This window comes from Callospermophilus lateralis, chromosome 3, assembly GCF_048772815.1.
Source record: "Callospermophilus lateralis isolate mCalLat2 chromosome 3, mCalLat2.hap1, whole genome shotgun sequence".
In the NCBI taxonomy this organism is placed as follows: Eukaryota; Metazoa; Chordata; class Mammalia; order Rodentia; family Sciuridae; genus Callospermophilus; species Callospermophilus lateralis.
This window is the reverse complement of record NC_135307.1, coordinates 5,087,482-5,103,141: the sequence shown is the minus strand read 5'-3', so window position 1 is coordinate 5,103,141 and position 15,660 is coordinate 5,087,482. Positions and strand designations below refer to the sequence as shown.

Genomic DNA, 15,660 nt, shown 5'->3' with positions numbered 1-15,660 from the left:
TCACCTGGAAATCTCTGGGGCACTCACTGTAATGGCTTCAAGTGAAGGGAGAAGGTCAGCCATTTTGACCTGTGTGATAAATAATAAGGCATTGAGCAGTGGGGCACGCCTGTAATTCCAGCTCCTTGCGAGGCTGAGGCAGGAGGATTGTGGGTTCACAGCCGCCTCAGCAACAGCAAAGTGATAAGCAACTCAGTGAGACTCTGTCTCTAAATAAAATAGGGCTCGGGATGTGGCACAGTGGTTAAGTATCCTGGGTTCAATCCCCGGTACCAAAAATAAATAAATAATACTGCATTGATCAATGATTTTCCAACATTGAGCCAAAGGAAAGGAGCTGAAGTGAATCCTGAGGCTTCTCTCCCCTCATGAGTAACAGGTAAAAGCAGAACTACCCATCACTTACATTCCAGCAGAGTGGTAGTAAAGGGAGAATCAGATCTTTTTTAGAATTAGCCCAGTCAGGTAGCACAACAGTGTCATACTTCTTGACAAAAATTAATTTTAAGATGGATGCCTAGTTTTTATTTTATGAGGAACTCCTAACCTATAGAAGGTCTTACTGTCACCTTGGGACCCTTCTCTGAAATCAGTGCTGGTTACTTCAGTGAAAGAATCATTTTCTGAATACTTCATCTGCCATCTAGAAGCTGTTGGGAGGCCAGTGATGGGACCCTGCCCCATGAGCGACCTGCTGTTGCTCACTTAGTGTTCAGCAGGGGAACAGTGGCCCTCCCACCCCCAGGCACCTTGCTGGCACTTATGGCACCCTTGCTGTTTGTGACAGCAGGGCTACAAGAATCTAGAACATGCAAACCCATGCCCATTAAGCAGTCTCTCTTCCTCCCCTGCTCAGTCCCTGGTGGCCACCAACCTCTCAGTGGCTTTGCGTGCTCTCTATTTCTTACCAACGGATCATGCACTGTATGGCCTTCCGTGTCTAGCTTCTTCCACTCAGCACTGTGTCCAGGCTCGGCCTGTTGGGCCCTGTGTCAGGGTTTCATTCCCCTGTGGCTGAATCCTGTTCCATGGTAAGGACAGATAGATTTTATTTTATCTGCTGATGAATGTTTGCGTGGTTTGTACCTCTCACCTCCTGTGAACCCTGCTGCTGTGAGCATTGTGTACACACTTTTGTTCGAGCACCTGTTTTTAGTTCTTTGGAGTGTATACCTGTAAGTGGATTGCTGGGTCACATGATAATTCTGTGTTTGACTTATTGAAGCCCCCAAACTGTTTTCCACCTGTCTTACAGGAAAAAGTGTGACAAACACCCAAAGCCACCAGCAATGCACAGGGTTCCAGTTTCTCCACAGATTGCTACAATTATTATGTTCCACTTTTAAAAAAACAGTCATGCTGCTATGAAGTAAGGTGCTAGTGTAATTTCCCCGTGGAAAGGTCCTGGCTCATGTCTAACCCACTGACTTGTGTGTCACATCACACTATTTTGATTAAAATATTCCACTTATGTATGATATATGAAAATGCATTCTACTATGATGTATAACTAGTTAGAACAAAAAAATTCTATCCTTAAAAATTTCTCTTTTAAAAGTTCTTAATCAACATACAAAAACAGACTTTGGGAAGACAAGCAGTTTGGCATCGTTGGAACCCACATGTGTGCTGTAGTTGGGACAACCAACTGGGGGACAGATCTAGAGGTAAGAATCAGGGGGCAGTGTAGTAGTCAGCCAGCCCCACAGCTGGCACCTGAGTACTGCAGAGGAGACCGACGAGACATGGTTCCTGCTCTCGGAAAGCTGGACAGGTCTTGTAGAGGCAGACTGTGACTTGAGGCACGGCATCAGTTCAGGGCAGCACCTTAAGAATGTCAAGGACAGTGTGGCTGAGCCTGACTCCTGTGAGGAAGTGGGGGATGTTGAACAGAAGTGGCACTTGAGCCAGGACCGAGGGTTGAGCGTTTCAGAAGCTTTCAGAGAGATGGAAATGTTGGAAGGGGAGGAGGACATTTCATGTAGAAGGACCAGATGTTGAAACAGCATGTGTTAGAGAACATTCTCAACCCTGAGCTGAGCGTAGCCTGGCATGCCTGAAACAGAGATTCAGCAGGGGACGTCTGGTAGCAGAATATGAATAGGGTTGTGGCAAAGGCTGGGCTGTTCCATTGCTCTGGTCTAGTCTAGAGGTGAGGGCTTGAACCCGAGAGAGGAGTAAAGGTTTCTCGTATACACAGAAGTGGAGGGAAAAGTGTGACAAACACCCAGGTCCTTGTCACCCATCTTCGTGAGGAGGCCAGCGATACAGCTGGTCCCCCTGCGCTTGCCGCCCATTCCCCTCCTCTGACTGCTGAGGCCCATCTCATCCTGGGATGTCATACCACATCCCTCAACCAGGCCTCTTTATCCTGAACACGCCTTGGCTGTGTGTGTACTCACGGGGGCCAGCGTGACATTTCAGTACATGCAGCAGGGCCTTGGTCACATTCAGCCTCTCTTTACCCCCTCTAGTGATCCCTCTTCTACATTCAGGCCAGCTTTATTTAACTTCCACGATGAGAGAACATGTGGTACTTGTCTTTCTATATCTGGCTTTTTTTCCCAATGTCCTTGTTTCATTCCATGTTGTTGCAAACAGTAGGGTTTTATTATTTATGTCTGAATAATATTCCATTGTGTATATGTCATATTTTCTATATCTGTTCATATGCTAGGTACCTAAGCTGATTCTGTATCTTAAATTATTGTAAATAGTGCCACAATAATCGTGGGCATGCAGGTATTTCTCTGGTATGCTGATTTCATTTTGACTTTATACTCAGAAGCGGGATTGCTGGATCCTATAATAGTTCTGTTTTTAGTTTATTGGGGAACCGCTATCCTATCCTCGGTAACAGTGGCACTATTTCCATTCCTACCAAGTATAGTTCCCTTTTCTCCACATCCTCACCAGCAGTGGTGTTGGTGGTGGTGGTGGCAGGGTTCTTACTAGGGTGAGGTGATATCTCATTGTAATATTTTCATGTATTTGTTGGCCATTTGTATTTATTCTTTTGAGAAGAGTCTATTAAGTCGGTGACCCATTTTTTATTGGATTTCTTGCTCTTTGTTGTTTTTTTACTGTCTTATACATTCTGGATGTTGACCCTCTGTCAATGGACACTTGGCAAATATTTCCTCCCATCTATAGGTTGGCTCTTCTCTTTGTTTAATGTTTCCCTTGCTGTGTAGAACTTTTTAGTTTTATATAATCCCATTTGTCTCTTTTCGCTTTTATTTCGTGTGCTTTTTGCACTCTTAAAACAAAACCAAATCACAATCATCAGACCTAAAAAAAATACTAAAAAGTTAATGATGAATATTGGAATCACCGCTGCCCCTGCCGCCTTCCTTGATCAGCTGTGTATATTATCAGCTGTTATGTGTCCTACATTTCTCTTTTTAGATCTCTGCTTAGATTTTTTTTTCTTTTCTCGAAGTTTAGTTGTTAAATCAAATTGTTCACACATGTTTGAAGGATGTGATTGTCAACCAAGGATGATTTCACCCCCCAGGGCACATTTGGCAGCGTCTAGAGACATTCTTGGTTGTTACAACTTGGGCAGGGGCTGCTTGCTTCTTGTGGGCAGGGGCCAGGACAATGTAAACCTCATACAGTGCAGACTGCAGCCCAAATAATGAAGGATTTCCTGGCCAGATGTTAGCAGCTGCAGTGGAGAGCCTGCCACCGCTCCCCACGCCACGCTCTGCAGAGTGTACCCCTGTGCTGGTCAGCATCTTCCCTTTTCCATTCCATAAAGGCTTGATCAGATTCTGGCTGGAAAACACTTCTTAAATGGCATGTCACAGGATATCATATAGTCTCTGGCTTATAAGTGATGGTAGTTGGGTCAATCTGTTATCAAATTGCAGAAGGGGAGAATTTTGAGACTGCAGAGCAGAATTGTTCTCCAGTGTGTGGCGTCAGTGGCAGGTGATGAGGCAGTGCTGGGCTCACCCTGGGACGCAAAGTCCATTGATGGAGCAGGGTCCAAGTGTGGTGACACCATGTACTGTGTGCCGCTGGTGATCACCCCACACTCTGCATCTCATTTTCCTTGTCTGTGAAATAAGGACACTGCACAGCATGGGAGTGCCTGCAGATTGTGTGCTATTCTGGAAGAGCTGCTCCCAGGAGTCTGCCCTGGCCCCACTTCCCTCCAGGTTATGGCATCACCAAACAGGGCCACAACTGTGTCACTCCCAGGGTCTAGCATACACGTGCACTGGACAGATATTTGCATGGTAAATAGGAGGACTCTATGTGCATAGTGCTCCCTTGGGGCACTGGCCCTTGCTAGTGTGTTGACCTGATGGGCTGCTTGCTCATAGCTACTCACTTCTCCAGGCACCTTGCCCTTTGTCCTCCACCAGGTGATCCCCCCTGACCTTTTCACTCACTCAGTCTCCTCCCTCCACCTCTTTACAGTGACTGTAGACAGATGGCTTCATATCGTTCTTTTTTTCCCTCTCTCCCTCTGCCCCTCCCTATACAAAATCATCACACTGGCAGGTGTCTGTACCTCATACCATCCTTTTCCTCTCCTACCCTGTTATTCCTGCAGACCCAGGTCCAGGCCTTCCCTGCATAGCCCTTCTCTCAGCTGCAACTCCTTCCTGGGGCCCCATCCCCCCAGCATCCAGGTATGCCAGCCTTTCTCATCCTAAATTCTTGGAGGCTTTCTCCCCAACCCTCTGCTTCTTCCAGTGCCCTAACTCCTCTTTTCTTTCCAACCAGTTCTTTCAGAAATATTGCTAATCCTCATGGATTCTGCCTCGTCCTCAGTTCTAGTTGCTTTTCCCAACCCCACTCCAGGAAACCGACCTCCATTCGCCACAGTCTCTGTGCTGCTAAATCTGGTAGGCGCTTGGCCATTTCAAGGCATTGAAATCCATCCATCCTGAAAGGCTCTCTCTGCCTTCTTCAGGAGACCACACCCCCCAGTGTTCTTCCTGCCTTGCAGCTTGCCATGAACTCCTCAGCCCCAGGCTGTCTCTTTCCTCTTTTCTCCCTTTGTCATCCTCTGTCTGGGATGTTCACACCCAAGACTTCAGGAACCAGTTAGGGACTGTTGACTTCCAAATTTACATCTCCAGCCCAGACAAGATTTCCTGAGTGCTCACTGGGTAGCAGGTAGCACTGCCCTGGACACTGGGACATGGGTGCAAGGGAGGCAGAAGAGATCTTGCTGTCTCTGGAGAAGGGTAGGACAGCCAGCAACCAAGAAAGTAAGCAAAGAGAAATCCTGCTGCTGATTTGTTAATGAGGAAAATAAAATATAATTGGTTCTGGAAGAAGTAGGGAGAAGTACCTTGGCTCCTCACGTATGAGAGCCGGAGTTGCCACAAGGGACTTGAGACTGCACACTCACTGCACCTCTGAGGCCTGTGTGTGCTTGTCTTTCTCTCTTAGCTTTGGCTTGCCACCATGCTGAGCCTTTGGGGGACCCCCAGAGCTCCTTTCCTTGGGGGGGCCCTCTTTGGCTTGGTGGGTCCCAAGTCCTCCAAAGAACTGACAGACAGACAGGCCCTGCCCTCCTGGACTCATGGACCTGGTCAGGGAGAAAGGTGTCTATCTCATTGCTGACAGAGGAGAGTAAAAGTGCCACATGCTGGGACCATCAGGTCCACCGTGTGACATGACACAGGAGCTGACAGTGCCTTGTGGGCCCCATAAAGAATGAGTCTAAACATGGTGGAGGGTGGGGCCTGAAGGAACCAGAGTAGTCACTTGGCAAGAGGACAGAAACATGGTGGTAGGACATGGCTGGGCAGAGGAAGGTAATTTCCCTGAGGCCAGAAGACCTGGGAGCTGCCACAGTGGGTTAAGCTTAGAGTATGGGAGCAGATTTTCTTTTCTGGAAGTTCACTCTGTTGCCTCCTGAGAGAAGGTTCTGGAGGGGGCTGGGTGGGGAGAGTATGGTAGGGTTCAGGGGAGAGGAGCCAGTGGGATGGAGTCTGGGTGATTTTTTTATTTCCACAGACATTAGAAACCTTATTTCAACCTGTTCCCTGTGAGGAGCTTCATTTCCTATGGATTTGTTTTGCTCCTGATTTATAAGTTAGCCAGATCACCAAGTTGTAGTCTTACAAGAGTGGCCACATGAGATGCCCAGTTTATTATACTGTTGGGGTAGAAGCAGCTATGGAACTGTGTTTATCTATTTTCTACCTATTGTTTATCAAGGTCATTATGTGTATAGCACTGGATTGGGCATTATGGAAAAATAAAAATAAAATTTATGATCTCTTGGAACACATATATGTAGCTTGCCATTTAAAACAAGGATAGGTCCTGGAAGTATCTCTGTGACTTTGGAGTAAATGCTAGAGGTTTTTCTAGGGGCATCTCAAGAAAGTTGAGCAGTTAAGTTTTACCTAGGGGAATTCCGAGGAGGACGTGAGTTATAGGTGGTGTTTTTAAGAACAGTATATGTATTCTTTCATAATCTGACAGAAAGACTGATAGATGGTGTATTAGTTGGCCTTCATCACTATAATGAAATGCAAGATATAGGATCTTTACAAAGAAAAAGAGGTTTAATTTGCTCCCAGACTTGGAGGCTCAAAGGCATAGCACCTGCATCAGCTCGGTTCTGGTGAGGACCAAAGGGCAAATGGTAATGGTGGGAGTGTATCCGAGCCAGCAGTTCCATTTCAGATCCAGAGCAGAGAGAGATTAGTGTCCCACAGTCACTCCTGAGGACACACTCCCAGTGATGCATGGGCCTCCCAGTAGGCCCTGCCTTTTAAAGATCCACAGCACCTCCCGGCACCACCATCTTGGAGACCAAGTTCCCATGATATGAACCTTTGAGGGGAACATAAAGTATATTCACACCATAGCAGATGTCAAGATCAAAGCCAAGAAAGTACATTTTGACCAGGAACAGGCTGTGTGAGAGAAGGTAACCTAGGCCTGAACTCCCAGTTCAGAATTCTGTCTGCTGTTTCTTGGGCAGTCTCATCTTGGAAAACTCTTTTTAATTTTTCTTAGGTAAATTATTGAAAAATAAAGCAGCTCTTACTGCTTAGTGAAAATTTTTTTTTTTTCAAAAATGAGAACAGATTCGGGGTTGGGGTTCTGATTCAGCAATAGAGTGCTCGCCTAGCATGTGTGAGACCCTGGGTTCGATCCTCCGCACCACATAAAAGTAAATTAATAAAAATTAGGTATTATGTCCAACTATAACAAAAAAAAAATAAAGTATTTTTTAAAACGAGAACAGGTTTGTTTAGGGCTCAGTTACATTCCTGCTCCCTTAGGCCCTGTACAGCTGGGGAATGGGTTGGGTGGTGGTTGGCTCTAGGTCAGAGCCTCATGGCCTTTGCAAAGTGCATCTGGGCAGAAATGAGCTCCACTGCTTTGGGCAGACAGATGGGGCACAGCGGATATGTTGTGTCAATCCTACAGGCAACTGCTGGGTGATGGTGGCAACAAACTATCCCAGATGGTCATTGCCCAGAGAGCCCTCCTGATGGGGACCCAAGGCCCAGATGATCTCCACGGGGTCACAGTGGAGAGCACATCCCTTTAGGCCTTTGTGGATGACAAGGTCCCTGGTGGCTCTGCTGCATGTTCCCTCTGACTCTCCTCTACTCTGCCCCAGTATTTCACTGGTGTGTTACAGGCCAGCCTCGTGAGTGGGATATGCCATCTGGAGATAAGTGGGAGAGTAGGAGCCTAGAGATAGGCACACAGGAGAAAAGCCAGGAGGAAGAAAAGTTCTAGGTTCCAGGGGAGCACCTTTCTGCAGCCTAGTGAGGGGGCCAGCAGGGAAACCTTGTCTCTTAGGAGGTGCTAGACTGAGTTCACTTCCTGTTGCTTCTGTTACACATGGCCATGAACAAAATAGCTTATGGGAGCACAAAACTTAGCATCTTACAGTTTTGGAGATCCAAAGTCTGAAAGGGGGATGGGCATGGCTCTGCTGCTTCTGAAGACTTCAGAGGAAGACCTGCCTTTTGGACCTTTCCAGGTTCTAGAGGCCGCCTGTATAGGGGCTTGTGGTCCCTCTTTGGTCTCCAGCTCTCTCTGACTCTGACTTCTGCTTCCACCTTCCATTGCCCTTCCAACCCTCTGCCTCCTCTTGTCTGAACCACCTGCCTCCCTCCTGGAGCCTGAAATGGTGGTGCAGGCCTGTGATCCCAGCTACTCAGGAGGCTAGGGCAGGAGGATTTCAAGTTCTTTAGTGAGACCCTGTCTCAAAATAGAAAGTTTAGAAAACAGCTGGGGGTGTAGCTCAGTGGTAGAGTACCCATGGGTTCCATGCCCAGTACTGTTTTAAAAAAAAAAGAGACACAATGAGAAAGAAAAGGAGGAAAGAAGGAGAGAGAGAAAGGAGTGAGGTATCTTGTGAGCCTCTGAAGTCCAGCATTACTGGAGGTGGGATGTGAGCCTTGCCCTCCAGCAGCTCCAGGGAATCGCCTGCAGCAGAGCAGAGAACATTGTCCCAGAGCAAGACTTGAGGGTTGTGTATTTTTTCTATATTTTGTTTGTCCCATAAGCACAGCTGTTTTACATGTTCTGTTTTTATTTGGAAAGCAGATTTCCAGCAGGAAGAACAGCCTTGTGGCTGTCCAGTCTTCAACATCTTCTAAAATAAAGGTACCAGCCCCTCAGCCCATTGTGAAAAAAGACAAGCGGCAGAATTCTTCACGGTTTAGTGCCAGCAATAATAGAGAACTGCAAAAACTACCATCTTTAAAAGGTAATTTTTATTTGTCTTTTAAAAATTAAATGTTTCAATACTTGGGGAAGAAATAATGTTTTGATAGTTGCTGCTTCTTATTCCTTTTCTGTGTTTATATTTCTTGGCATCATCTTCTCACTTACTTAAATGGAATGCCATTAATTTATTTACTCAACTAACATTTTACGTTTCAGAGCTATTAAGATACCAATCCAATAACTAATGTATTATAAGTATTCTACACTAAGAGGAAAAGTTTCACATCTTTTCATAGTAGTTTCAAGTAGGCTAGCCAATTTTTCTTGCAAATTATTCCCTTTATTAGTCTTTGAACTGTAGCAGTTCAGAAAGGAGTTTCTACAAGTAGAGTAGTTGTAAAAGTTACAGTAGAACCTCTTCATTCTTCTAGTATTAAAGAAATGAAGAAGTAGCTGTGGTACTCCATGGACTTGCTTTGTTATGAATCATTTGGAGATCACCGCCAACCAGGCCTCCTCATGGGATCAGTCAGGGGAAATTGCAGTTCACTTGAAATTTTCCCCCAAATGGCACAGCTGTCTCTGTCCATTTGACAGTGCAATTCCTAAAAGTTTCTTTCAGATTTTGAGGTTGAGATTTTAAAAATCTTATCAAGGAAATGGGGTAAGGACCCTAAAGAAAAAAATGTGAACCTCTGAAAACCTTTATATTTGCCAATATAAAAGCTGGTACATTAAATTAAAAAAAAAACACTGGTGTTTTTTGTATCTTAAATTCTATTACTGGGCCTTTTACAGTTAATCTTTATTGGGCTGGAAAGTTATCTCCTTTATAACTGTATTCCTAGCACCTTCACACCATGGGGCATAGCAGGAGCTCCATGCAAATGTTCAGGGATTGAGGGGAAATGGGTACATGGACAGGTGAGCACATGAGTGGGTGGGTGGTTGGAGGGATAGTTGGAGGGATGGAAGTGGGTGGGTGGCTGGATGGATAGATGGAGGGATGGAAGATTTATGCATGAATTTCCTGTCATTTGCTTGCTAAAAATCCAGGTTCTCCACTCACTGCATTCTGCAGAGCCTGTATTTGGCTTATTCACTTTAGCTTTGTGATTTGATAATAAGGTCACTACATCATTTTTGATGATTCTTTCCCCTCCCAAACAGCCCATGCCTTTCTGGTGCTACTTGTTCCCATTCAGCTGGACACTTAGGGAAGCAGGCCTGTTCTAGATCCTGGGGGTGCAGCATTAAACAAAATGAAACCCCTGCTCTCTGGCACTCAACAGTGGTAACTTAGCAAAAGAAGGGATGTGTGCATGATACTCCTCCCTTCAGTGCTCTCAGTAGGCCCAGGATCAGAATGACTTGGATGTCTGGGATGAAAAGGCTGGGCATAGCTATTACTGACCCTTCAAGCACCAAGCCCTGCCCTAGTCCTATCCCAGCTGGCATATTGGGTCTGTGCTGTGCCCCTTTCACACACAGGTCAGAGCCTGGGCAGGCACCAGTGTAGGCTTGAGTGTTCTTCTGGTCTTCCTTCACACCTTCCAGGGAGTCTGTGTACATGCCTCTTTTTCCAGCCATCACTCTGCCTCTCTGTGCTGCTTTCAACCCCCATTTCTTTCTTTTCTGATTATACCTGTCACACAGTATTCTTCCACTGACACCTAAATTTTCATTGTTCTGCAAAAGTATAAACTCTACATGATCTATCCATGTCTAGGAGCATTTCACACTGATCAAGACCTCACAGGAAGCCAAGCATGGTGGCACACGCCTGTAATCCTAGCAGCTCGGGAGGCTGAGACAGGAGGATCACAAGTTCAAAGCCAGCCTCAGCAAAGTGAGGTACTAAGCAACTCAGTTGAATGCTGTCTCTAAATAAAATACAAAATAGAGCTGGGGATGTGGCTCAGTGGTTGAGTGCTCCTGAGTTCAATCCCCAGTACCCCCCCACCCCCCAAAAAAAACCTCACTGAGCTTGTTTGATAATTCTTTCTCTGGTATTCTAAAACATCAGTAATACTGTCTGGTTCAGAAAACATCAGAATTTATTGGCATTATCTTAAAGTTCTCTATTAATTTGGATAAGAATGATATTTTTTATAACTTTCTCCTTCTGGAAGAAGACCCATTTTTGTGGGTCCTGTTTTCTGCTATGTTTTGGGCTTCTTATAAGCCTTCACCTTTTCATTAAATTTATTTTTAAATACTTTGTAATTTTTGTCACTCTTGTGACTGGATTTATTTTTGTCATTTTGATTTATTTTGATTCTTGTTAAATTCCTAAAAAAAAATTGGTTTTTAAATGTTTTCTTTTGCCATCACTATACCAAATTTTCTTATTAATTTAAGTAAGTCTTTACTAGAATCTGCTTATATAGCTCTTAGAGCCCTGTCAAAGGTAACTAATCAGGTCTTTTATCTCTTTTCCCTTCCCCTCCCTGCCCCAGTATTGGGAATTTCTTGCAGGGCCTTTCACATGCTAAGCAAGTGCTCTACCATTAAGCTACATCCCCAGTCCTCTATTTTGTTTTGTTTTGAGAGTATCTTACTGAGTTATCCCGGCTGGCTGCAAAGTTACAGTCCTCTTGCCCTAGCCTCCCAAATAGCTGGGATCACAGTGTGTCAGCACTCCTCGCTCTCTTCTAGCATTTATACCAGTACAGGTGAGCACGAGTGGGTGGGTGGTTGGATGTATTCTAATTTTATCTTAACACTGACCAGGACCAGTTAAGCCCAGGTAATAGGGGATAGCAGGCATCCTGTTTCTCCCATTTTGATGAATAGCTTCAGGATTGCTGCATACAATGTGAAAGTCGCTCTTAGTTCTGAGAAATGATCTTCACTGGGTGGCTGGTGTCCAGGACGTGCACCAGCATGGCCCTGGCTGGCTGTGCAAGCCAGGTGGTACTGTGCCAGTGCACGTGCTATTACGGAACCAGATTAAATGCTGTGTGATTTTTTTCTCTGCAAGATGTTAATGCAATATTATGATTGCTGTGTTGATAGATCTTTCTGGTTTTGCATGATCTTTGTTGGAATAAATCTCAATAATATGCTGAAGCATATTATTGTTTTTATATATTGCCTGATTCCATTTACTTAATTTTCTTAATCTTTGATTTTATAATAAATGCTGGAGAGGATATAAAGAAAAATAACATTTTCACACTTTTGATGGGATTGCAAATTAGTTCAACCACAATGGAAATCAGTATGGAGGTTCCTGAAAAGAGTAGGCACCATATGACCCAGCTATACTACTCCTCAGTATTTATCCTGAAGAATTAAGTTGTCACACTACAGTGGTACATGCATTACCCATGTTTAAAGCAGCACCATTCACAGTAGCCAAAGTATGGAAGCAGCCCAGGTGTCCATCAGCAAATGATTGGATAAAGAAAATGTAATGTATAAACACAATGGAGTTTTATTCAGCCATAAAGAAAAATGAAATTATGTAAATTTCAGGAAAATGGATGGAACTTGAGAACATTATGTTGAGTGAAATAAGCCAAACTCAGAAGATCAGGGGTGGCAAGTTTTCTCTCGTGGAAACTAAAGAGGGAAGAACGGTTGGGGGGAGGGGATTTCATGACAATCCAAGAGAGATGAATAGAATAAAGTGACCGGGGGAGGGAATAAGTGCAGGGGAGTGATAATTGGCCCAATTATATATATTTTTTTTCTCTCATATTGTTTTATGAGTTCCTTGAATTTTTATAACACTGCTTTGGGAAAATATCAACCTGGTGAAGGCAAAATAACCAAATTTTTGTCTTAAGAGTTGGTTAATCCATGTTAAATCTAATTGTAGTGACTCTGTCACTGTCAAAGAGGTGATAAAACCGCTAACAGTTACAGCATATAGATGTAAGAAATAACACAGGTTTGAGTGACTATGCTACAGTGTTGGGACAATTAAAATGGAAACAACTTGGGAATAAGAGATACTGGGTGTGTGTTTTCCTTTGAGAATAAAGTCCTACCTGAATTCACAGGAGATGTAAATCTTGAGTTTATAAATTTGTAGGATTGACAGCACACTACTGCAGTAGAATAGTGTGTGCAGTTTCTTAAAGCTTTGATGAAGAAGTTTATTTCCTGAATTATTTCCCTTGCTTTAAAAAATATATATATGTATATATGTATGTGTGTGTGTGTGTGTGTATGTATAATGTGGTGCTGAGGATCAAACCCAGTGTCTCATGTGTACTAAGGGAGCGCTTTACCACTGAACCACAAGTCCAGCCCCTCCCTTGACTTTCAGACACAAAATTGAGGAGAAACAAAAAGACAACAAAAGTTGATAGAGATGCTCCAGTTTAAGGATCAAGAATTCAAAAGACAAGGAGTTGGGACACCTTAGATGTATATTTTCAGTTACAAGTAGTTATTTTATTCAAGTAGTTATGTCCCTTGCTTCTAGAATACTTGAAAAAGTATTGCAGCATACTTGAAAAAAAGTAAACTTAAAACTTTGTTTATTACAGTAATCTGCAAAAATAAGATGTATTTCCATTAAGCGATTAGTCATGTGATGAAGGTCCAATAGATCTATTACTTTGGATGTTCAGGCATTAAAAATACTTTTTAGCATAATTATATATTGTTATATTGTGTGCGCGTATGAATATGTGTAACAACGAATCCCACCATTAGTACACATATAGTGCATCAATAAAAAAATGGGAAAAAAACAATATTTACTGCTTGAAGCTAGCATGTAGTGTTCTTCCTTTTTGGTACAATCATAGCTTATTGAATCTAGGTGCATGGATACTGGCACTCTGATCTTTCCTGAAGGTGGTCCACAGATGGTTTCTACCCAGCTCCTCATACCGCCATCTCATGGCAAGGATCGATGCATCGGCTTCAGAAATAATAAAATTGTCTTCATGAAATAAAGTTAGAAGGTTGCTATAAGACCCAGCTGGGCAGAGTGCTTTTCTCTGTAATAATTCGTAGCTTCCTTTTATAGTGGGTCACATGGGAACTAGTACATGGTACTGCTTAACAAATTCTTTTGTGGTCCTGGGGATAGAGTCTAGGGCTTCATGCCTGATGGACTAGAGCTCTATCCCTGAGCTATATCCCCACCTCTTTATTATTCCATTTTGAGACAGGGTCTCTAATTTGAAGAGGCTGGCCTCAAACTTGGGATCCTCCTTCCTTAGCCTTCCATCCATACCCAGCTTAATGAATATTTTCATCTCTTCCACCTCTGTGGTTATTATTTCACTTTAGGAGTTCATTTATCCTTTTGACTATTTTGTTTGTGTTCAGTATCATTCATCTCTACTTTTATCTTTAATTATCCTTCTTATTTATTAAGTCAAATTCACTTATCTTTAGTTGGTTTTTAATAATAAAGGAATTTATTTATTTTTTATTGGTGTTCAAAACATTATAAAGCTCTTGACATATCATATTTCATACATTTGATTCAAGTGGGTTATGAACTTCCATTTTTACCCCGTATACAGATTGCAGAATCACATCGGTTACACATCCACGTTTTTACATAATGCCATACTAGTGTCTGTTGTATTCTGCTATCTTTCCTATCCTCTACTATCCCCCCTCCTCTTCCCTCCCATCTTCTCTCTCTACCCCCATCTACTGTAATTCATTTCTCTCCCTTGATTTTTTTTCTCTTTCCCCTCACTTGCTTTTATATGTAATTTTGTATAACAATGAGGGTCTCCTTCCATTTACATGCAATTTCCCTTCTCTCTCCCTTTCCCTCCCACCTCTCATCCCTGTTTAATGTTAATCTTTTTCTCATCCTCTTCCTCCCTGCTCTGTTTTTAGTTGCTCTCCTTATATCAAAGAAGACATTTGGCATTTGTTTTTTAGGGATTGGCTAGCTTCACTTAGCATAATCTGCTCTAATGCCATCCATTTCCCTGCAAATTCCATGATTTTGTCATTTTTTAGTGCTGAGTAATACTCCATTGTGTATAAATGCCACATTTTTTAATCCATTCATCTATTGAAGGGCATCTAAGTTGGTTCCACAGTCTAGCTATTGTGAATTGTGCTGCTATGAACATCGATGTAGCAGTATCCCTATAGTACGCTCTTTTAAGGTCTTCAGGGAATAGTCTGAGAAGGGCAATAGCTGAGTCAAATGGTGGTTCCATTCCCAGCTTTCCCAGGAATCTCCATACTGCTTTCCAAATTGGCCGCACCAATTTGCAATCCCACCAGCAATGTACAAGTGTACCCTTTTCCCCACATCCTCGCCAGCACTTGTTGTTGTTTGACTTCATAATGGCTGCCAGTCTTACTGGAGTGAGATGGTATCTTAGGGTGGTTTTGATTTGCATTTCTCTGACTGCTAGAGATGGTGAGCATTTGCCACAGTCTGGCTGGGCACAAAATCACAAGCCACTCAAGCAGGAACAAACTTTATTTTTTGAAACTGCCGCCAATGCCCCGTACGCTCCCGGGAAGATTGCCTACTGACCCACGACGCATTCTCCCGGACACCAACAGGAAGTCCCTCCTCCGAAATTTCCTCCTACCGCACTTCCCCAACCAATGGGAACTCTCCAGGAGTCCCATAGCAGGCCGAGATGGACAGCAGGAGTTAAGAATGCAGATCTTAACATAATCATATCATCTCAATGGCTTGCTGGCATCATCTTTCAACCAAAAATGCCATGCATCATGCTGCTTGGCTGTGGCTCTTAGCAAGCATTTTTTCATGTACTTGTTGATTGATTGTATGTCCTCCTCTGAGAAGTGTCTGTTCAGGTCTTTGGCCCATTTGTTGATTGGGTTATTTGTTTTCTTATTGCCTAATTTTTTGAGTTCTTTGTATACTCTGGATATTAGGGCTCTATCTGAAGTGTGAGGAGTAAAGATTTGTTCCCAGGATGTAGGCTCCCTATTTACCTCTCTTATTGTTTCTCTTGCTGAGAAAAAACTTCTTAGTTTGAGTAAGTCCCATTTGTTGATTCTTGTTTTTAA

The 15,660-nt window shown here is 43.5% G+C and overlaps 1 protein-coding gene across 5 annotated transcripts in view; it reads left to right on the top strand.

Moving 5' to 3' along the window:
- The window catches only part of Ppp2r5c (protein phosphatase 2 regulatory subunit B'gamma), a 140,604-nt gene that overhangs the window by 10,937 nt on the left and 114,007 nt on the right, over window positions 1-15,660 (top strand). For 4 of the 5 annotated variants that reach the window (XM_076849634.2, XM_076849637.2, XM_076849636.1 and 1 more), the window contains exon 3: window positions 8,548-8,713. In XM_076849634.2, the coding sequence (XP_076705749.1) occupies window positions 8,548-8,713 (166 nt within the window). The remainder of the gene's footprint in view (window positions 1-8,547; window positions 8,714-15,660) is intronic. The other variant, XM_076849635.2, reaches the window with a different exon arrangement.